Genomic DNA, 22,882 nt, shown 5'->3' with positions numbered 1-22,882 from the left:
GCCCAGGCTGTACCATCCCCATAAAACACAGCATGACCTTGCAGGTTTTTCCTCTGCCTAATTGCTTTTGCCACCTCTGCAGTCAGCTCTGATGCATAAGCACCTGGATCATTTAAGGTTTCACTGAGCTCTCCCACAGCCTGGTGAGACTTAGCAGCACAGCAGACCAGGTGCTACACCATCCCCAGGGCCCAAAGTCACAGACCCCTTCAAACCACCCCCCCCACGCTTCAGAGGACATAGAGACACCAGGTAGGTAGCATTTATTGTGGAAAGTCCAGTACCGGCCCAAGAAAGGGATCTCAGATTGATCTCCTAGTATTAAAATTAGCATGACTGTAATCTAAGATTATATTTTATCTGCAACCTGTCCCCTCGCTTAGTACCTCGTTCATGGCTCACTAACTCAGCAGGAAGGACTGATACACCCGAGGAGTTACAATTCCTTCATAGTGGTAAAACCTTTGAGTGATGCTGTGCTCCTACTATGTCCCCCCCCATGCTAAAAGCAAGCTGTGGCCCCCACCAGCAGCCCTTCCTTGGGAGCCATGTAAGGACCAGGATCTGGTGTCCAAGCCAAAGACAGGGCAGGGTCCTTGCAAACACTCCAGCCCGCTCTGTAGCGGTCCTTTCTGCCCCACAGGGAGCTGCTGGGGGAGGACTACACAGCAGATATGATCCCAGCTGGCCTCCAGCCTAGCTTCTCCTTAAACAAGCCCTGGGCTTTTGGGGCCTGCAGTTTGCTGTTTGTAAAGAGCATGGGGAGAACGATCTGACTGTACAGATGCACCCTGCCAAGACAGGCTGGCTGGGTTTTGTTCCATAGGCTGTTACAGTCCCTGAGCATCCCTGAGGGAATGTGCAACTGCAAGGCAGGCCATCCCATGCCCAGGGATTGCCACGTGGGAAGAGCTGCGGCAAGCACCTCGGTCCTCGCTTCACCCGTGTGGCTGGTGACAGCCTCCCACAGTCTGTCTGTGCAGACAAACCTGTGGCCACGCAGGAGGCTGTGTATGGCTCATGCAGAGAGACCCAGGCTCATCCACATGTGTGGTCTGCTGGAGAAGAGCCGTCTGTGTGACCCATCTAATCGAAGAGCAGTGTTTTGATTCAAACTAGTTCCTATTGGTTCTCCATTTGTATGTGCCTGCTAATACTCAAATCACGTACCCCCCAGTGCCATCCACCCTCATTACCACTTGATTTTTTAGCTCTATTACAAAGCACTGCCTGCATAAGGTGACTGTGTAAACATGCATCAGCCATACATCAGCCTCCCGTGGCTTCATGCTTCGCATCTCAGGCAGGCGGTGTGATGGGGAGAGGGCCGGGCACCACGGCATATCAGGGGTTGTGGTCAGTGGGGTCGCACTTCAGCATAACTTTTACCCCCTCACCCCTCTTCGTGGCCTCAAATGCCTCAAGAGCCTTTTCCAGGGGGAAGCGGTGTGTAACCAAGGGCTTGACATTGATCCGCTTGGATGCCAGCAAGGCAATTGCCACAGGCCACCTGCAAGGGAAACAGCGAGCAGAAGATGAGAGCAGTCACCAGCTTGGAGCCCTAAGGAAAGAGCATAGAGGAGCCTGGCTTCATTACAGTAATTTCCTCAGCCCAGGCAACCAAGGGAGTTTTGCCTGGAAATGATCTTCTGGAGAGGGAACCTCAAGCATCAGGTACGTGAGCTGGGACACGCCAACTGCTTCAGGCTGTCAAGCACCATAAAGGCAGGCAGGGCTATATGCAGACAGCTGGCTGTGCCTCACCCTGGGGTGGTTTTACCATGCTGGGCAGCTAAAGTCCACCACAGCAACTCTCACTTCCCCTCCCTAGAGGAAAAGGGGGAGAAAATATGATGAAAAGGGCTCAGAGGTTGAGATAAGGACAGGGAGATCACTCACCAATTATCGTCATGGCCAAACAGACTCAGCATAGGGAGACTGATGTCATTTATTGTCTATCACTAGCAGACTACAGCAGTGAGAAACTAAAAACAAACTAAACACACCTTCCCTCACCCACCCTCTCCTACATCCTGCCCCTGAGCAGCACAGGGGACAGAGGAATGGGGGCTGCAGTCAGTCCCTAACACTTTGTCTCCACCGCTCCTTCACGGTCCCTCCTTGCCCCTGCTCCACGTAGGGTCCCTCCCATGGGATGCCATCCTTCCTGAACTGAGCCTGCGGGGGCTGCCCACAGGCAGCAGCTCTTCAAGAACTGCTCCCACACGGCTCCGTACCACGGGGTCCATCCCCCAGGAGCAAACTGCTCCAGCACAGGCCCCCCACGGGCGGCAGCTCCCCCCAGACCCCCTGCTCCTGCGTGGGCTCCTCTCCACGGGCTGCAGCTCTGGCCCAGGGCCTGCTCCTGCGGGGGCTCTCCATGGGCCGCAGCCTCCTCCAGGCCACATCCACCTGCTCCACCAGGGGCTCCTCCACGGGCTGCAGCGTGGAGATCTGCTCCATGTGGGACCCATGGGCTGCAGGGGGACAGCCTGCTCCACCAGGGGCCTCTCCACAGGCCGCAGGGGAACTGCTGCTGCGTGCCTGGAGCACCTCCTGCCCTCCTGCTGCACTCACCTTGGGGGCTGCAGGGTTGGTTCTCACTCTTCTCTCCCAGCTGCTGTTGTGCAGCAGTTGTGTGTTTGTTTGTTTTTTGTTTGTTTGTTTTTCCCTTTCTTAAATCTACTCTCATAGAGGCACAACCAGCATCGCTCATGGCTTAGCTCTGGCCAGCAGCGGGTCCCTTTTTGAACTGTCTGGAGCTGGCTCTGATCTGACATGGGGCAGCTGCTGGGCTTTTCTCACAGATGCCACCCCCTACAGCCCCCCTGCTACCAAGTCCTTGCCACATAAACTCAATACACACCCTCAAGAGGCTGAGTAAGTGAAAATCACAGGAAAAAACATGTATATTTGAAGCACTAAATGAAAAACAGAATTGCTGCGTGCTGCTCTTCCTCCTTGCTTGCAGACTGATTGCTGTGGAGTTCAAACTCACCAACTCAGTGCAGGGAGAAGAAAAGAGAATCTCGTCAGCTTCCAACCTCTTCTTTGGCAGAGATTCACTCAATTTGATTGCCTTGCCATTCCATTTCAATGGGCCAAATTAGAGCAATGGGAGATGCAGCAGCTAATCCAATTCCCAAACTGCATACTTAAAGACATCTCTCATTTTAAGGAGCTTGGTAGTGGCTAAGACTAAATCCTATAAAGCTTTCCTGGAAATCAACCTCCAGAGACTAGGCAATGATTCTTGCTCAGCTAGCAAGAAACTGAAGCTCTGAGCAGAGCAGAAGCCAGGCTGCAAATGTGCAATGCTGTGTCTCAAGCCCTGTAACAAGACCAAAGAGGACAGCTGGGTTTCTCCTGCCTTCAGTGCTAGGCCGACTTTCAGTACACTCAAAGACCTGCTTGTCTGCAAGCTATGCAGTTCAGTTCTCCGTAGAGAGTGCATATGCCTTCAAACTGGCTCATGCCATATCTTCAGCTCCAGCAAAATATGAAGACTAAACATGGCTCTTGCTCATGCAAATATGCACTGATCTCCACCAAGACTGATGATGTGATTTCCTTCCACGACGAGCAAGGCAAGCAGAGCCAGGCACCACCAGCAAGGCTGGGTATGCATGGCTTGGCACAGGATGTGGCATTTGGGATTCTGACTCTTTGCCCAGAATTAAGATTCCCCATATCCTTTGCCTCAAAATGGACGATACAACACTTAGGAAGGCAGATGCCAGCGTGCAGACAGCTTTTCACAAAGCAGTGTGGAGGGCCAGTACCAGGCCAAGCTGCTGCTTAGATACCTCCAAGCACAAAGGGTTGAAAGCAGCTAAAAGCTGTGTTGCTCTCAGGCAGTCTTCTCAATGAGCCAGCTCACTTGTGGACAAGTCAGTCTCATTCAAAACACCTCTAGTACCTCGACTTTCCTTTCTACAGGGCACAGGAGTTGAAGGCACAAATGTTAACTATGTATTTTTTTTTAATTTTGGCCTGCTTGCTTGCTGCAGAGCAAGGGTTTTTTGTGTCTGTACCTCTCTTTATGCCAAATGGTGCGTAAAATGGGACTGTAGGTGGGCTGGTTGTTGTGGTCAAGTCTGTAGTGAAGGGCTCTTCCAGGAACCAAGCGATAGAATGCAAGACATATCAGACAGACAGTCTGCACTGCAGCGCTGGTATTTCAGAGTGAGTGAAATGAGGTTTAACCAACTGTATGGAAAAACAGCCTTTTCCATGCCCTCTCTCTTTGTGGAGAGCAAGAATTTCTTAAGGACATCGAGGATGAAAGACTCAGAGACACATCAGCCCACCCAGCCCTGCACAAGACTCACGTGTTGCAGTAGCGGAATATCCCCCGGATATCCACCTCCCGCACAGCAGCATTCACGATGGGCACGGTCACCATCTCAGGCCCCAGCCCAACCAGCACCAGGGTCCCACCAGAACGAGTGGCCTGAAGAAAAGACACACAAATGCATTATATTTTGCAAAATGCAATTAGTCGCCAGAGCCTGCTCAGCTGTCTGTAAAAAAATAAAGCTGTTCTTGTATGATGAACTGCCTGGGGCACAGTGGAGAAGCTGGGGAGAGGCAGGATGCTGTCAGGAGGCTCTAAGTGTGAAACATGCGATAAACAAGGCTTAAAAAACAATCTTTCGAAAATCCCTGAAGGATTTTGGTATCTAAATCTCATTCTGAAAAATGACTGGCACTTAGAAGTACAATAAGTACTTTTGGGTTTCAGTAGCAGAGATTTAAAACATCTAAGGGGCTGATGCTTCACTGGAATTTTTGTTTTGGCAGCCTGTCCCATTTGTCTCTTGTCCTTTCATTGCCAACCTCTGAGAAGAGTCTTCTCCACATCCTCCCTTTATGCAGTTCATGACAACAAATTATCCTGTCCTTAACTGCTTTCTCCACCTGATGGAATTAATTTAATTAATTATTCTCCTTATTGGGACATAATGAAAGACCCTGTCCTACTTGTACCAGTTCCCTGACGCTGCTGTGTTGCCATACTTCGGTCTGGGGTGTTACTGTGGTCTCTTTGGTAAACAGTAAATCAGACAATTATCTGCATGCTGTCTGCAAAGATCAATTTTTTTGAATCACCTCTCCTGGTTTGTAGTCTAACAAGCATCTTCTCTCCCTTGCACTAAAAACACTGAAATAAGCACAGGGGTAGTGAAACAACCATCACTCACCACTGCAGCCCAGAAAGAGAAAGCAAAAGCCAGCACTGCTCTAGCCTGGGGACAAGTGGTACTCACGTAAATGCCAGCCTGGATGCAGGCTTGCACTCCTGTGCACTCCACAGTTATCTCAGGCATGCAGCCAAGCAGACTTTCCACTTTGGAGGCCACCTCCTGCGGGGTCTCGTTCTTTACCTGAATGGTGAAATCTGCCCCCACCTCCTTGGCTTTTTGCAGGCGAGAGGCAGATAAATCTGCGGAAAGACAAAATGTCATGAACTGGAGCATTATAAAAACCAGAGGGGGAGCAAGGACCTCAGCTTGCAATCTGCTTCCTGCCCATCTGACATCTCAGCAGGGCGACCTCGTTCGGTGACCAGCTGTCAAGTACCTCAAGATAGTTCTCAAGGATTTATGTAGCCCACCCAGACCAAAGGGCTTCCCAGCCTTGATGTAAGTCAATGACCACCATCAAGGAGCCCTGCTGGAAGCATACTTCTCTGCGGTCTCAACACGGGTTCACAGGGCAGCACACAACTAGGAAAGGAAACAGTCTATCTACATTTCCTCCCTGAAATTCACTCGGGCTTCAGTGAGGAGGTAAGGAGGAGACCTGTTCATTTTTTTGGGAAAGCAGAGAAGTATGAGCAATGAGGACACTTGAAAGACCCAGAAGATGCCAAAGTCCTTCCTTCAGGGGAAGGTGTCCTTCAAAGATGCTAGACCAAAACCTCGCAAACAAAATTCACACCACACGAAGCAGGGTCCAAGTGACGGAAGAGCTGCCACCACTAGACTCAAGGTGTGTCTTCTAAGATCAGTTCATAGATTTCTCAAATTCACTTCAGCACCGACAAAGCACCAAGAGGCCAGAGTGCTAAGACAAATCTGCAGGCCAAGCTTAACTCCATAGGGTGTGTGCATCGATGCTGCAAGCAGAAACAGCCACGGCCAAGCACTGGCACACAAATCCTACCTGTGCTGCCGTGCCTGACCTGGGCTAATGAGCACTACAGTCCTGATGCTCACAGCAGACCAGAGGAACCTCAGTGCAGGAAAAGGCAAAAGGCAGTACAGGAACAACGCTCACCCTGTTTGAAGTGCTGCGGTGTCTTTGCAAAGCTACCACTGCCTAATCCTGCTGTTGCTCAGTGCCTCTTGGCAATCACTCTTTCATGAGGCAGCTTCACTAATTCACGTGGGACCTCAGTCCACTAGTGAAAAGGGATGGTATGAAAAACATAGTGCACACACTCAGCGAGTTAACCTGCAGTGAGGCAACATCCCAACACTAACTTCTTTAGCATTTTCCTTCCCTGGCTCTCAAGGTGCTTGGCTATTGCTGACACCATCAAGCACATCTCTCTAAAGGGCACCTGCAGACTAAGACATGGTCACTTTGACTTTGCTCCCTGATGCCCACAGATGATGTGTGTGTCCTTTCTTTCACATGACGCTACCCAAACCTCTCCAGGCACCACTGGGGACCAGGACATCTCCGGAGATGAGGAGGTGGACAGCAGAAAAGAAGAAGCATTTCTCAGGCAGAGATGATCTCTTTGCCTGCCAAAGCAGTTGTCTAGAGGGGCATGTGTGTTTGCACTAGAAAAGAAGTCTGGATCGAAGGTGGAAACTGGGCTATAGCAGCCAAGATTTCCTAGACCCAAGGTTGAGGGGTTGGCAATGTCTCCTGCCAGAGGTCCTAGGCTTGAAGACAGAGAAAATCACGCCTTTCCCAAAGGAACACTTCTCTCCAGGACACACAGCACACCCACCACAAAGAGGAAAATACCCCTCTCACCAGGACACAGCATCTCTTCCAGCTTCAGAGAAGTCAGAGATGGGGCTGGAGTGGAGGAAACTATTAAGGAAGAAGAGAAGTAGAACTGGAGACAGAGCTATAACCGTGGCGAGGCTGCTGCTCTGACACGAGCCACTCTGACTCAGTCCCAGCACTGGAAGGAGGCAAGGCCAGAGGACCTGCCCTGCTCCTCATGTGGGGAACATGATGTTACTGCCAGGGCAGGCGATGTACGTGTCCCTGCCGGCAGCGAGAGGGCTCAGGAGGCCACCTGCAGGCACACCCACCGAGATGAGCACCCAGGAAAGCTGCGGAGGGAGTTTCAAGAAGGGAGAACAAAGGGTAATAAAATGCAGACAATGTAGGAAAACCCAAGGATGGAAACTATGCGCAACATCACCCTGGAGGCCCTGCCATGAGCTTCCTCTCCTGTGGCAGCAGGAGGCATTAGTCACCTCTGCCCTTCCCAAGCTCCGAGTGTTGGGCCCGGGCCACGTGCATGGTCACGCTTGACATAGAACTGCACCCAGAGCCCTCCCAAACAGCAAGAGCTGCTATCTTTGAAGCACTTGAAGAGCTAAGGAGGAGTTCTGCCTGGCATGGCTGGTGTCTCCCAAATCTCGCAGTACAGCAAGGATGCTCCCTGTGAAGCACCCCAGCCTGCAGCACATGTAGCTGGATCCAACCGTTTGCATTACCTACCCATTTGCTAATGTATTTTATACTGTCTCTTCGGCAGAAATACATCCAGAGGCAGTGTCCTGCAGCAAAGGAAGAGACAGCCCACCCTGCCAGCCAGTGCATTTCAAACTGACCACAAAAGGAGCTCCCAGGCAGCAAAGTCTCTGGAGAAAACCCACACTTCTGCAGTTGGCATCTAGTTTTCTGACCCACTCGTCAAGGAAGTCTTTGCATAGGAGAGGAATGCAGGACACAGCAACAATACCATCAGACTCAGTCAGGACTCTGGTAACATCTTCGTGCACTTGGCCTAAGTGAATCACTGTTCAGCATTTACTAAAGCTGCTAGATCTGCACATTATCAAATGAGAAGGCTATCATAATGTCCAGAGCTCAGACACTTGAAGGACGGAGTCGTTCAGCTTCTAAACGTCACTGTGGCAGAACCCCACATAGCTCTTGGGCAACTGGTCAATTACAGAATTAAAGGGTTGCATCTTGCCTTTAGGCAGAAATTTGTTTTCACTTCCCGGCTGCTGGAGCTAATTAACGTTTTCACTGCCAGACTAAGTAGCCCAGTCTTGTGTCTCTACTCCCACAGAAGTTATCAAATCGCACTTAAGCCAATGAGTAAATTTAACCAGCAAATATCCTTGAAGCTGTTACATATTCTATGTTGATCATCCTTCATAAAGGAGCTGCATTCAGTCCAGTTATTCATCTTCCCTAACATTGACTTCCAGGATTTTCAGAGGCATTGGCACCCAGGACTTCAGATTTATACAGCACAAGGGGAATAATTTCCCCTAATTAGGAAATACTAAGTGTACTTTAAGTGACAGAGCAAAGCAAGACAGCCTGATACTGTCATACAAATACCCAAACTGTCACTTCACTTGCTGGGTATAAGGCTGCTCTTTTACATGCCTTTAAGGAGAAAAGCAGCTTTTCAGAGCAACAACAGTGTCCACAGCAAGGCAGAAGGACAGGAGAAGGTTGCCTATAAATATCAAGCACGCCCTTAGCAATGGAGTGGAGAAAGTTGTAGATCTTAGGGAATAGGAAACAAGGAGCCATGCACAAATTCAGCTTCAGCACCCAACCGCCAGTCATTAAATACATCAAAAGCCTCCCAAAAAGGAAAAATGTCAGCCTGCTGGGGTTAAAGCGCTTCTGGGAGAAGTGCAAAGGTTATCAGAAGAACTAATACTTTGTACCAAGTAAGCTGCCATAGCTGGTAAGAAAGCCAAGTTCTGGTTCACACAAGCCTTTGGGAAAGGTATGGCCAATTGTTAAGTCTCTTGGAAAAGCCAGCCTTTCTTAAGGAGTCACAGAGAAGGGACCCGACCCCTCAGCAGCGATGAAGCTTTCTCAAATTCACTGAATCCAGCTATGCCAAAGGCACTCAATACAGTCATAGGAGGTGAGTTCTCCCCAGGTCAGAAGAAAGCTCTTCTAGCTATTTCTACATTTGCGTGTAATTTTTCAAAACAAACACAAACATTTAAAGTAATGAGCTTTCAGTGTGCTGCACAGACAAAGCTCTTCACAGACAAACACATCATAAAAGCTCTGTGCGGCGAATTAAAAGAATTTGATAGCAAAGGACAAGAGAGCCTTTGTGAGCAGACAGTCACCTCACAGGTATGGGCTCCTGAAGCTGACGCGAAAAGCAGTTCCTTGAGAAGTGCAGCAAATTCCCCAGAGGCAACAATCCAAACTAAACTCTTTTCTCAGCTCATGTAATGTACAAATATTTGACTAGAGACAGCACCTACATGGGTGTCTTCAAGCATCTCAACCTGGCAGGTGGGGGATGTGGAGATGCCTACAGGTCCAGATCATTACCTAGACAAAGGCTCAAAGATAAAAAGGGTTTAATTCACATAGCCAAGCTTGCTCACCCTACAAACCAGGTACCAGGAACGGCACCTGGTTTCTTATGGCCGCCTGGAGCCCGGTGGCACATACTGTTCAGATCTGACTGCCAAAGGCCCCAGGAGCAGTTCACAAACTGAGGCAACAGCAGCTCCCAGCTCTGCAGGGAAGAATATGACCAGACTGGAGCAGGGCTGCGGCAGCAGGATGAACCAGCAGCCCTACCACCCCCTGCCAGCTCACCAGTCCCTTCCCCACCCAAGGACTGGGTCACCCACCAGCACCAGCTCAGCTCTGCAGCAAGGTTCCTCAGATGTGATTCAAGAGGTAGAGTTGATCTTCCTGCTATAGCAACCATCATCCTCAGATGACAACACTTGGCAAAATGTAAGGCCTGGACTGATTACATCCACTAAGCACACCCCAGCAGGGTGGGGCCAGCAGAGCAAAATATGCCCCAGACTCAGCAGCAAGAGGATTTGGGGAGGAGAAGGCAATAATCTGCCTTAGGTTTTGACACGAGCTACTACTGAAGGATGCTTCCGCAAAGGCAAGAGGGTGGAACCTTAATTCTGTCTCTCAACTTGAAGACTGGAAAACAATAACTGAGAGGTCAAAGTAAGCCTCGTTCAAAGCGGAAAGATTGAGGAACAGCCTTCTGAAAGGACCAGGTTGGGACTTCATCCTACGAATAGTTCAGCAACCTCTGCTTGTTGTCTAGTCATACCTATAACTGCTCCTCCCAGCCACCATCACTCAGAAAGGTTCAAAGAGTAGCAGTGGGAGATGGAAATACCATTTCCAGGCCATGTTCAGGTGGAAATTTTAATGAGGGAATCTTATAAGGTTACTCCAGCTGTCAGTTCTTCTGGGCAAGATACGCAGAGGCACCAGGAGCAAGAAGAGCATCTGTAACTACAAGGCCTGTCATACAGATGCATTGCCTCTTCTCAATAGACCTCCTCAAAGTCTGACAGAAGTCTAGGGCTTGATCCAAGGACCACTCACTAGCCTCTGGTTTATTCTTAAAGCACTGTAGCAACTCCACCCGCACAACCTGTCTCTGCTAGAAAGCAGAAGTAATTAGCCTGGTCAGCTGAACTAGCAGAGAAATACCAGTTGCACCCTGTATCTTTTATAGATTCCAATTAGTGCAAAGATCAATGTCTTCTCCTGGGGAATGAGATGTGCTTGGGATGCCCAATGGAATATTAAGGAACTAGTCAAAGTGTTTGCTGTATTATGGGAAAAAGGCACACTAGTAAGTGTTTAAAGAACTTACCTGTAACTACCACAGTTGCTGCACCCATCATCTTGGCAACAATCACATTAACAAGGCCAATTGGTCCTGGGTACAAAGGGGAGGAAAAGAACATATACAACTGTCAGACAGCACCAGGCCATAGGCTCTGAAGGTGCCCAGAGCTCGCCGTGTTCTTGGGCTAAAGGAAGCTCTGAAAGTGTTTCCAGGTGGGCAGCTCTGGGATCACAGCATCACCTCAATCCCAGGGTAGTGAGACAAAGTATTGCTACAAGAGGGACTCTGCAATGAAAACACCACCCACTTCTCTGCTCCTTCAAGGTGGAAGGAGCAGTATGCCCCTTGTACTTTGTGTTCGGACTGCTCAAAATGCAGCGTTATAGCGCAGCATGGGCAAGAACAGACTTGAGGACCCCTGGCACGCCCATAACTCTGCCATGACCCACACTTACAGCTGAGCCTAGAACCACAGCTTGCTCCCTGTCCATCGCCCCCCACACCACAGCTGGCAGAGAACCCAAGGACTGAGTATGTTCCACCATACCAGAGCCACACACGAAGACTTTGCTTCCCAGAGTGACTCCCGCTCTTTTGCAGGCATGGATTCCCACCGAAAGGGGCTCAATAAGGGCCCCTTCTTCAAAGGTGACATTATCTGGAAGCCTGCAAGAGCCAGACACAAAACAACAGTCACCAAAGAGGTTTATGAAGGTGATGAGGAAAGCAATGATACCTGAAAACCAAACACGGGTCTAAATCACAGCTGCAAAATACACTCTTACCCATGGCCTGAGAAGTGCAGGGCTGGAAGGCATTCCAGGTTATGTTTTCTTTTTTCCCCACTCTGAAGTACCATCAAGTACATTTCAGCCATTTACCAGTGAGGTCTGCCTAAGCACCAAACAGAGGGACCCACAAACTTCCCCATACCATCTGTCCAGCGCTTGGCAAGTCAACACTAAAACTCTTTTGCTGCTCCTTCCATTTGGAATAAACCACACAGCTGCAAATGCATCACCCCAAATGCTGCCCTACATCTGGGACCCATCGGTGAGATCCCAGCCGCCTCATTTGGGCCAAGTCATCTACCTCCACAGTTCAGCAAACATCTTGCTGTCTGACAGAAGCCAATGGCAATGACACGTAAAGCAAAGGCAGCCAGAACCAGCTCTCCTCGTTGTGCCCTGGATATGATGCATTAAGTGTTTCAAACAGCGGACTGGTTCCAGCTGTGCACCCTCCCAGCAACCAGGGTAAATGTGTACAGAAGGTATCAAAACACCTTTTGGACAGAAACAGCAGTGTAATGCAGCAAGCAGAAGTGACAGAAAAAAGCAGAGTGGTGTGAAACCCCTCTGAACTGACAAATAAATCCCAGACTTCCAGAAAACCACCAGTGTGGCCTCTCACACAGCAGGTGCTAGGACAGCCCTGGGAAGCTTGAGGTCAGAGATCAGCCAGGCCAAAAGAAGCCAAAGTAACGTAAATGACAGTTATGGGAAGGCAGCTGTAAGACATCCACATGTCCCTTATCTCCAGGAGGCTGACTCGAAGAGTTTGGTTGCCTGAGAGTTTGGCATAACATCCTTCAGAAGGACAGACAATACCTGCCCAAATGTGCAAAAGCCCACTGAGCTCTGCCATCAACTTTTCTTGGAAAATCTGTGCAGAACAACTTCCTGCTCTTGATGCTCTGCTTCAGATGGCCATGGCATTGCTGAGCTGAACCCAGGAGCACCAGGCTTTGTATTTCACAGCTTAAGCAAAAACGTTTAGCCAAGTAATATGCCCAGTTATTCACATTGGGGGAAAAAAAAGCAGATCTTTCCTTAGAAGACAGCTACAAACCAGCCAGTTCCTTCCAAGCAAAAACTTGTGATATGTTGTTAGCAAATGCTATTTTACTGGAACACAAGAACCAGTGATAGTGGGTCTGGGCAGCAAGAAGTTGGGCCCATGCAGACCAGCATCTCATTCTGCCAGCAGCTGCCTGTGACCCACTTAGAAAGGAGCTTCCTGCCTGAAGACTCTCACGAGAAGTAAAAGCATTCAAATGCTTCCTTCAGGATAACTTGATCCTGAACGCTACCTCTGCAGACACCAAAGACAAATCCTGGGGATGTGCAAAGAGCTGTTCTTCCCTTCCTTCTCATGGAAGAACAAGCTCCACACAGTCTGAGAAACAAAAGCTCCAGAGAGAGACCAGTCTCATAGGACCAGTACCTTACACTATTTTAACTCCCTGTGTAAATGCATTTAGGTGGGTACAACGTTGCAGAGGCTTATGCAAATTTCTAACATATTAATTTGCCAGAGGACTTAAGCACACACTTGCGTTTAAGCAAACGTGTCAGTCCTGCCACAATTAAAAACACTCAAGTTTGATCAAGTGGATATGAAAACTGATGTGTGATGCTGGCAGCTTAGTGGAGCCTCTCAGGGGCACATAAAAAGATCAGCTTAGCAAGGACACTGCTTTCTCCTCCTCTTTTGCTGTAACTAGGATGACTTTGTTTCAAATGCCAGAGTGAAGTGTCAGCAGTTGATAAGGTGCTTCCTATGAAGCAACAATAAAGCCAGCTCAGCTCAAACAATCAGACAAAGACCTTCAGGCACCGGTGTAAGAAGGCAAAGATATAAAAAGACAACAGAAAAGAAATCGAAAGCAGGGACCAAATAAGAAAAGGAAAGTAATTATAGGGTAAAACAAGTGACATCCCAAGAAACATGCTAGAAACGTCTGTTTATGTCTGGCACCAGAGGGGATAGCTACATCTGCCTGATAAACCCTTTGCAAAGTGGCTACCATCCAAGCCTTATACATGTTATTCATGGATCAGAAAGCAATAAAAAATGTGTTCAAGTAAAGAACGCTCACTGTGACACTCAAAAGGGCCAAGGGCAATTGCTTCAGCTATTCCCCCCAGGGAGTATCTATTGCTCCGCAGAGGGCACAGCAACTGACTTGTAGCAGTAACTGGCACTGTGCTTGTAGTAGCGGCACAAGTTCCCATCGTCAGGAGGCGTCGCACAGAAGAAGATGGTTGGAGACAGGTTATAGCGGCCAGTTTTGCAGAACTCGTCTGTTTCTCTCGGGACGCCCGGCTCGATGGCCACTCGATCACCTGCCAGGATGAAAGCAGACTGTCACTCAGGGAGAAGGTGGGCACACAGGTACAAGTAGCTGAGAACAACCACAGAAGAGAGCATGAAACCCTGGCACAGAAGCATGAGGGACATCTGCTAACTGAGAAAGATCACACTGCACGCAGCAGGCAAGTTCCTAACACTTCCTTTACAGTGGCCTCACCACCAAGATCTTCACAGTTACATGAAAAGAGTTGGTGTTTCGGAGGCACAGACACTGAGCAGATGGAGGCTCAGTCACATACAAACCCCTCTCCAGCTGCCATGCACTCAGTCTTAGCAGATGAAAAGGCAGCCCTCACCCCAAGCAATCGCATGGTGATCACATTTTGTTCAGAATCTCTAGTCAGAACAGGAAATAATTATGCCAGAGCAGGGAAGCTCTGCTGGCCACCAAGCTGCCAGCTGGAAGGACCTGTTCCTTGGCAAGGGAACTCAAGATGCAGAAGTGGCACCCAGGAACCAGGCAGAACTCAACGGGGAACAGAGATATCTCAATGCTACAATACTGTAGTCCAGGTGGCTGGAAGGACACGTTGCAGGACAAAGAATAATTATTTAATTGCAATTACAAGGCAGAATGGACTAAGGTAAACAACAGTGGGACCACATTGCAACCTGCAAGTACACAAGGGACACAAGACAGCCCTTTTTATTTGGCAGAGGAAGCCAGCCAATGCCAAATCTCTCAGTATACCTCTCCACCAGGCTCTTAATCAGGCACAGTGACAAACAAGAGGATGGATCAAAGTAAAGATCCATTCTAGCCCACTACACCGTTGGAGATATGGCACACAGGGAACATCCAGTAAGAAGAGGAGCAGGATATGCTGAATGTTCTCCCAGCCTCATTACATTCACTTCTGGGGACTCGCAAGCATGTGATTTCTCTGTATTTAGCAACCCTCAACAATTTCTCTGTCAACTTCCACCACGTAAACTTTTATCATCTTTTATGATCCTTTGCCAAGGAGACCAGCAGGTCTGCTACATCTTAGGTGAACACCACACCCAGATTCTATTGTCCTATGCTCTTACATTGGAAGAGCCAGAGAAAACGTGATCTTTACTATCTTTAAGATAGTATTTAAGATAATTGTAATCTTTGGAAAACAAAGGTTGTTTAATATTACAACCCTCTCCCTGTCCTCCATCAGCTTTCGGACCTCTGTCATGTAACCTGGAGTTGTCCATTTAGCTCCTAGCCTGAGTTCCTAGCTTAGTCAGTTGTCAATGATCTGCTGGTCCACATCTCCGACCACCTTGTTGTCCTCTGAATCTTTTTCACTTCTTTCACATTGCTATGGAAAGGAGGAGAAAAGACCTGCACGCAGAGCTCCAGATGTGGGGATGCACACAGGCTGCAATGACGTACTCTGAGCCTCTGAGCCCTTCCTAACGCTGATTTGCATTTTCTCCCTTACTGAGCCAACATCCCCACGCACTATGTCGGAGCCAACAGCCTCACTCGTCAGCAGCGATGGTCAGCCCATCATTTTAAGATACAAAGCTGGTTTTGTTTCTTCTGCCATGGGCACCACTTTATGTTTATCTGCATTGAATTTCACCTGCACCCCATTGCCCAGGCACCCTTAAAGTCTCTCTGCAATGCCTACTAACTCCCCCTTGTCCTCTTCACTCTGCCTAACTTGCAGTCATCAGCAAACTGCAAAATTCCATCTTCTAGGACATTCATGAGCACAGCAAACTGTAGAGGTCACAACACAGGGCCTAGTCCAGTTGCTCCAGTGACCTCTCTCCACTGCAGGAGGTCCATTGCTCCTTCACAAACACACACAGTGAAAAAAACATTAACAGCAGATTGTTGGCAAGAGTACATGGTTTCTGAAGCTTTCTCTAGCTTATTCAAAAGGCACCTTTTATCATTGTGCACTCTGACCTGCATTAAAATAAGATCAGAGCAGCTCAAGATATAGTAAGATATCAAGATATTCCTAAAACGTACCATACACCACTGCAGCCAAGTTGGGTGATGCATAGCACTGTAGCACTCTTGGAAGGAGAAGGTCAGACCGTGCAACTCAGCAGATAAATTACTACCACAGAAAGGCATAGCCTGATATCACTGCATTCACAGGAACTGATTAGCAGGAAAGCAAATAAAAAGAGAAATTTGATTCTTGTCACCTGGTTTCAGATGAGTTACTCCTGATCCCACTTTGATGACAGTCCCGGAAGCTTCATGCCCCAACACCATAGGATCCTTTACAACAAAATCCCCAATTCGACCATGCTGCCAGTAGTGCACATCAGATCCGCAGATCCCAACAGAATGCATCCGCAGGAGGACCTCTGCCAGAACAGGATGAAAAGTACCTTGTAGAAAAACTTACCTTCTTGAGCACTGGGAGAGAGTCATGTTTGCTGTCCCTGCACCCCAGAACCATGGCAAACCAGCAATGAAACATCCACATTTAACAGCATTGAATAAACGTACCAGAACCACACATACACACTTTAGGACAGATGGCATATTCATAAGACACCTGCTGAAATATAAAACTACAGAAGGATTTGCACCTCAGGAAAGCTTAAAATATGGGGAGACCCCCGTCAATGAAAGCTAGTAAAATCTAGGAGGGGCACGACTATTATTGGAGCAAAAAGAAAAGAACAAGCCCATTTAATTTCTCCCTAAGCTACAATTTCATCCCTGGAGAGAGTTAGTGAATCAAATTCCTATCAGCCCATACACCTGGCCTACCAATATTTAGTCCTACAATTAGATCACTTGACCAGTCCCAAGAGCTGTGTAATGTCAAATACATGAACTGATGAAACAGGATGCAAAAAAAGCTGGATAATGGGATATATCTGTGGCTGCTCCAGCAGTTCTTTTCAAAGGGAAACACAGCATTATCTGCTTCGGCTGCAATTTTTTTTTCTTGGATTATTTTATACTTTCTCAGAAATATTTTATGTTTATAGTACCATGGAGATACAAAAGAGAATGAGAAAAGCAAACAGATTGGCAAAGGCAGCAGGCAGAAGCAGTCACCTCTAGACCTACCATTGGGACCCGGTTCTGGGATCGGACGGTTTTCCTGTGGACAAACAGAAAAAGAAAGGGATTCAGGTGCTTGTGCACAGCAACGGGAAAACCTTGCGGAAAGTCAGTACAGGTTACATCAGTCGAGTCCACAAGCTGATCAGGTTTTTGGTTCTGCCTGCTTGGTAAGACACTACTGTAGAACAAGGCAGGATATAAATGTGCAGTCCACACTTACTCGCTAAGCTCACCTTATTTTTCTTGCACAGAGGTGTAACGTGAGCATCCAGGAATGAGCACACAGTCACTCTCTAACTTACTCTGCAGTAACTTCCCCTTCCCTGCACAGACAAGAGCCATGTACTAAACCTTTCTGCCCTGGCACAGCCTCAAGTTTCAGATGAAGCCCTCACCCCACTCACTGGAAAAAAATAAATAAAAAATCAATCTTACATAATCAGGAAGATTCCGAGCTATGTATTTCTATGAAGTGGTAATATTTCAATGTCTGTAATATTATGAATAACAGAAAATATTTTTTACTATAGAATAACAGCTAACTGTATAAAACAATTGTAAATATACTGTAAACCACATTTAAAGTCGTCTTCTTCTTGTAATTGGCATGACAGATCTGCATGGAATAAATGATAAATGCTGGCTTATAGAAATAGTTGCAGAGGGCTGGCTATTGGCCACAAGTCATCCTTCCACCCCAAAGGTGTAAAAACATTTTTTCTTCACTGAACTCCCACAGCTACTTCAAAAGACAAAGGAATAATTTTGTTGGGTTTTACAACACCAAGACAGCACGATGCAATTTTGCACCACTGCACGTAGCACTTCCAAACACCTCTGAAGTTTGGGGTGAAGGAACTACTGCAACACAGAAAGGATCCATGAATTTCCCAGCTTTAAACAGGCTCAGCCATACATTTCTTCCTAGCCCCAATAAAGAAAATGGGAATACATTCCATTTGTTTTCAAATCAACATGAAATCCACCTAAAACCCACCTCTAGGATCACATCTCTAAGAAAGTCCCCACCAAAGTTTGCTGTGCTAACCACAAACTCTTTAGAACCCACTTGCTGCTCGCATCGTCATGCATCCTAGCGCCCTTTGCCCACAGCCCAAAACTGAGCACAAGACCTTTGAGCAGACCTCTTATTGACAGGGCTCCTGTTTAAAACCTGCAGCTAATAGGAAGAATTTGGTGGACATCACAACAGTGAGCCCATGTCTGGTTATCGTCCCTTGCAGTGTTACCTCTGGCTGTATCTTTCTGCAAGAGCATCTTAGCAAGGAAATTGACGTCTGGATTCATGAGATGAACAATCACTTTACAGCTTCTAACTACACCAATTAGAAGCTGCCACACAACAACATGGGATTTTCTGATGCTCTACTGCAGAGAAAGTGGGGTACTCCTCCCTGCTTTTGAGGAGTGCTGTTTTGCATTTAAGCTAATTAAATTGCATTCTCAACCCCAGCGGTATTTCTCAACCCGTTCTTCGTACTCCACCAATCTAAATATCAGAAAAGCAAAAAAAATCTAGAAAATTAAAATTCCGGCAACAAAATGAAATTTAATGAGTGCAAAAACAGACTCAACAATCCTGAAGCTCATCTGTTACCAAGACCGCAACCCCGCCAACTGATTACACAGGGACTGCATCACAACTGAGAACCAGGGGACGCATAAATGGGGCAAGGAAGGGAAAGCTGTACAAAACCTGATGCATACGTGCAGCTCATACAGTGAAGCTCTATTAAAACACCTGCTGAATAGCCAGTGCTGCCTGTGGTCAGGATGGCCCAAATTCTCTTGACAAGAACATAAACTGAAGCACAGCCCAACCTACTGAAATTTTCAATGCTTAGAACTGCACTTATTTTGCAGGGGATGTTTGTTTTGTCCCACCAAGGACACAGTACAGAACATTAGTTTTAAAAGAAGTTGATCTAGATGTAGCCCCTTATGTAGAAAACGTCTAATGTGTGCAGTCTGGTAACACATCAGAGGTACAGACTGCCTCAGATATCTCAAAGAGATCAAACAGAACAGTCCATGGCTAGAGATTAAATAAATAAAAAAAAAAGCCAGCTTTTATCTGAAAATGTATATGTGGCATTTCACAGCTCCCCTCTCAAAAAAAAAAATGTATTTCTTTCTTCAGTAATACCTGTACTGAAAACAAGATGTTTTGGTGGAAAGTGAATCCTCCAGCCTGATTTGTAAAAAATAGAGTGAGCCAGCTGGAAGCATTTTCTGGACACACATTCTGTTTGCTGCCCACTGTTCATGGAGAAGTTCAGAGACAGCAACAGGTGTAAGTGAGGACGTAAAGGAGATGTAGCAAATGTTTTCTGTGAAAGGAGACATATTTAGTGAAGACATGGTAAATGCGTAAGAAACAATACAACCTGAAGCGGCAGCAAATGAGAGCCCATTGCAACTGTACAAGATCTAGAGGAGAATTAACAAAATAGACGCCAATACATTTTCACATAACACAGCCCAACTACTGAATGACTCATGGTGACTCTCCAATGGCAAACAGGTCCCCAGGATTGAAGAAGGGCATGGGGTGCACATTACAGGAAAGATGATCTCACCTAACTTTAGCCACCAATAATGCAGATAAAAAGCTCAGAGTTTACTGTCTAAACTCCTTACGTGATAAGTGGGGCAAAGCAATGAGGGCCATTCACACTGTGGCAAAGAAACACAGAGAAGCCTGAGAGGATCACAGCTCGGGAGGGCTGCCGGCAGTGACAGGGGAGCACTGATGACCACCTCTGATGTCTCTAGCGGTAAAAAAATCCCAAAGAAAATTCATGTCTGGGTGTAAGCCCCTTCAGAAACCACAACACAGATGGGATGAGCCAGCATCCGCTGTCACAAGTCTCATACACCTTTCTGAATCGCAGGACTCTGGGAATGTGTTCCTCCAATAGCGGGACCAACTCAATTCTCACTCGCTGTGGCAATGCCTTTTACTCCTAGTAGAAGTCAGGCCGCTGCTGTACGTTCTTCAAGCGAAGACTGCAGATATGTCAAAGCTGTTAGGGAGCCACGCAGGAATTACCCACACGAACACCGCCTGGCCTTTGGCACGTGCTGCTTGCGTTGTGCAGATATGGTAAAAAATCAACTGTTTCCTTAGCAATCGGCCCCCCAGGCGAGCTGCTTAGGTATCCAAAGTTCGTGACAGCTCGCCTGCCAACTCTGTTTGTACAGAAAACTGCCTGTCACTGTTTGTCCACGCAAACCTCACCGCTCTGACTTGGCACACACCGAACTGCCAAGGTACAAACCTCCGGCAGCCCCACACCTGCCTCGCCACCCGGGAGCACCCTGGAGAAGCAGGAACAGTTTGAAGCCCCGATGAAAAGCAAATGCCCCCTTGCACGCCTGCAAGGCTGCCCTGACAGGCGCACAGGGCTCGGCTCCTCTGAACCCTCCTGCCGAGGAGCGTTTGCACGCGGCAGCCAGCAGCAGCATGTCACCTCTCACGTTGTGGGAACGCCTTTACTCGGCAGTGCCCGCCGGGAGCAGGGGCTCCGTCCCCTCCTTCCACCCAGCGCAGGCCGCGCCGTTGCCACCTTCTGCACCGCCGGGCGCCCCGGGGAGGCCGCGCCGCCACCACTCGGCCCCGCGGGCCCTGCCCGCTTCCCCCCGCCGCCAGCCCGGGCCCGGCCGCGGCGCTGCGGGGCCGTCCCCGCTCCCGGTCCCGGTCCCTCCGCCCGGGCCCCGCCGAGCCGAGCCGAGCCCCGGGCCCGCTCCCCCCCCCGGCCCGTACCAGGCGCAGGTCCCCGGCTCGGTGCACCACCACGGCCAGGTTCTGCCCCGGCGCCGCCATGGCTCGGCTCGGCTCGGCTCGGCGCCCGGGTCCAAGGGCCGGCAGCGGGGCCTCCGGCCGCGGGGGCCGCCCTCTGCCCCCGGCCGCCCTCCGCGCAGGGCCCGGCGCCGCCCCCAGGCCCCGCGGGCCCCGCGGGCCCCGCAGCCCCTCCGCCGCCGGGGCTCGTCCCTCCGCGGGGGCAGCCGGGGAGCCCCGCTCCGCCCTCCCGGCACCCGCGGGAGGCGGGGAAGAGCGGGCTCGGTGCCCCCAGCCCCGGCCCTGCCTCGGGCCTTGTCCCCCCTCGTCCCGCCTGGTGCGAGGCCAGCGGAGGCACCCCGCGGAAATCGGCAGGAAGTCAGCAAAATGCGGGGCCGAGGCCTGGCCTGCGCCACGCGGAGTGCTCGTCCGAGCATCGTTTGAACGAGGAGAGCTCGGTGGCCAGGATCGGTTTTTGGGAAAAAGATGGAGATTTCAGGAGGTTTCAGGGATAAGATGCTTTTCCACCTGAGATCTTTTGCAAGCGGAGTTGGCAGAGATATCAAGGAGGTCATTCACCCAGGTGTCCCCAAGCAGCCTGAAGCAAAAGCTTTTTGAGCTGGCACTTCCTTGGAAAAATAATAATAATAAAAAATGCTCAGGATGTGTGATGGAACAGTTGACAGGTCCATTTAAAAATAGCTTGAACTTCTAATGTTACTACATTTTCCTGCTGTATTTGCTTGTTTACACGAATGGGAGTATCTATGAACTTGCTTTGGTTTTTGTAACTGCATATGACCTTGAAGGCAGACCAGGGCTGATAATGTTTCTTGTCTTCATATGAGGGTCAGCTGTATCAGTCATTCACGGCAATGTTTATGAGAGTAATAGTCAGCGTGTAATTAGTGGCCATGAGCAGTCCCTGTGGTTATAACGAGGGCAGGAGTGTGTGTACGAGGGAAGTCGTGATGAAATGTGTTACTCAGTGTTTACACACCAATACAGCTCCTGCTGAGTCCTCAGTGGAACAAGCCAGAGTATTTACATTTCTGCAAATTGCAGAAAGACGGTGAGAGGCCATCTCCTCCTGAACACGCTCGGTTTTTTGAGGCACCAGCTCATGGCTCCCCTTTGTGGGACGTAGTGCTGTTAGCCTCCAAACTACGCTTTGCAGAGAAAACTGCTGATTTTCAAATAAAACCCTGAATAAGCAGAGTTGTCCAGAATCAAGCATGACCAGGGATGCCTATGAAGCTGGCGATTTCCATGCAGCCTAATCCCTCCTTTTGTCACAGGAAATTTCTCACAGGCTCGATGTTTGTCCCGGATAATTTCTCTGTTTGAAACCACTCCCATTTCTCAGAGCCCCCTTGCAATAGCAGCTGTGGCTCCTTGCATTTTGCAGCGCACACCAAGATTTCCTCTGTGTGTAACAAATAGCCCAGAGCGACAGGCCAGGCTGATGGCAGGTGCATTCTGAAGCTAAAAAAAGTGTCTTTCAGTCACCAAGTGACCAAGCCGTACTGCAGAAGTGACTTTTCTGCTGCTTTAAATGTGCTTTTGCGCACCAGGGGATGCTTTGAAGAGCCCAGCAGATTTAAAGTTCTTCAGTGCCATCTTCTCCTCTTCCAGGAGGAACTGGTGGTGCTGGCTCTTCTCAAAGTGTAGTGATACCCTCAGCCAACACGGCCACGTGGCCAGACAGCCTCTGCTCCCTGCCCTGCAGCAAGATGTGGAGGAAGGTGGATCCTTGCCAGCATTTGGGCAGACAAGCACCTTTTTGTTGAGGCAGGAGAACTGGTCCCTTCAGCTTTTCTGCCCCCCTCTGCCATGGCTGTCAGCACCGGGTCTTTGATTTCCTCCCCTTCTCTTTGCCACTCTCCTTCTGGATCAGGTGCACTTCACATTTTCCATATTTTCTCTGCCAGTATTTGCTGCCTGGCAGGTAGGTCCAGCATGCAGACTGAGTCTGCTCTTGCTTTAAGATCATAAGGACTTTGCCAGCTTCAATAAAGTCCTCAGGCATCCTGTTTTAAAAGAAGTTTTGAAGCTCTTGCCATGGCCTATTTCTCTTTGTTTGCCTTCATAA

The 22,882-nt window shown here is 48.9% G+C and overlaps 1 protein-coding gene across 3 annotated transcripts; it reads right to left on the bottom strand.

Moving 5' to 3' along the window:
- Positions 1-248: 248 nt before the first annotated feature.
- On the bottom strand, positions 249-20,936 carry SORD (sorbitol dehydrogenase). Of its 3 annotated transcripts, none has more exons than XM_040569515.1 (9): positions 20,776-20,936; positions 16,992-17,025; positions 16,109-16,273; positions 13,779-13,938; positions 11,358-11,476; positions 10,835-10,900; positions 5,271-5,446; positions 4,332-4,453; positions 249-1,510 (listed from the first exon to the last, which is right to left on the bottom strand). In XM_040569515.1, the coding sequence occupies exons 1-9, from the start codon at positions 20,833-20,835 to the stop codon at positions 1,345-1,347; spliced, it is 1,068 nt and encodes a 355-aa protein (XP_040425449.1). In that variant the 5' UTR covers positions 20,836-20,936; the 3' UTR covers positions 249-1,344. The 3 variants fall into 3 exon arrangements, with proteins under 3 accessions (XP_040425449.1, XP_040425450.1, XP_040425451.1); XM_040569516.1 differs by having other exon boundaries at positions 5,271-5,401; XM_040569517.1 differs by lacking the exon at positions 20,776-20,936 and adding an exon at positions 20,483-20,597.
- Between the last annotated feature and the right edge of the window lie 1,946 nt (positions 20,937-22,882).

This window comes from Cygnus olor, chromosome 11, assembly GCF_009769625.2.
Source record: "Cygnus olor isolate bCygOlo1 chromosome 11, bCygOlo1.pri.v2, whole genome shotgun sequence".
Lineage (NCBI taxonomy): Eukaryota > Metazoa > Chordata > Aves > Anseriformes > Anatidae > Cygnus > Cygnus olor.
Note: the sequence above shows the minus strand (reverse complement) of the source record. Positions and strands in the feature narration are given on the sequence as shown.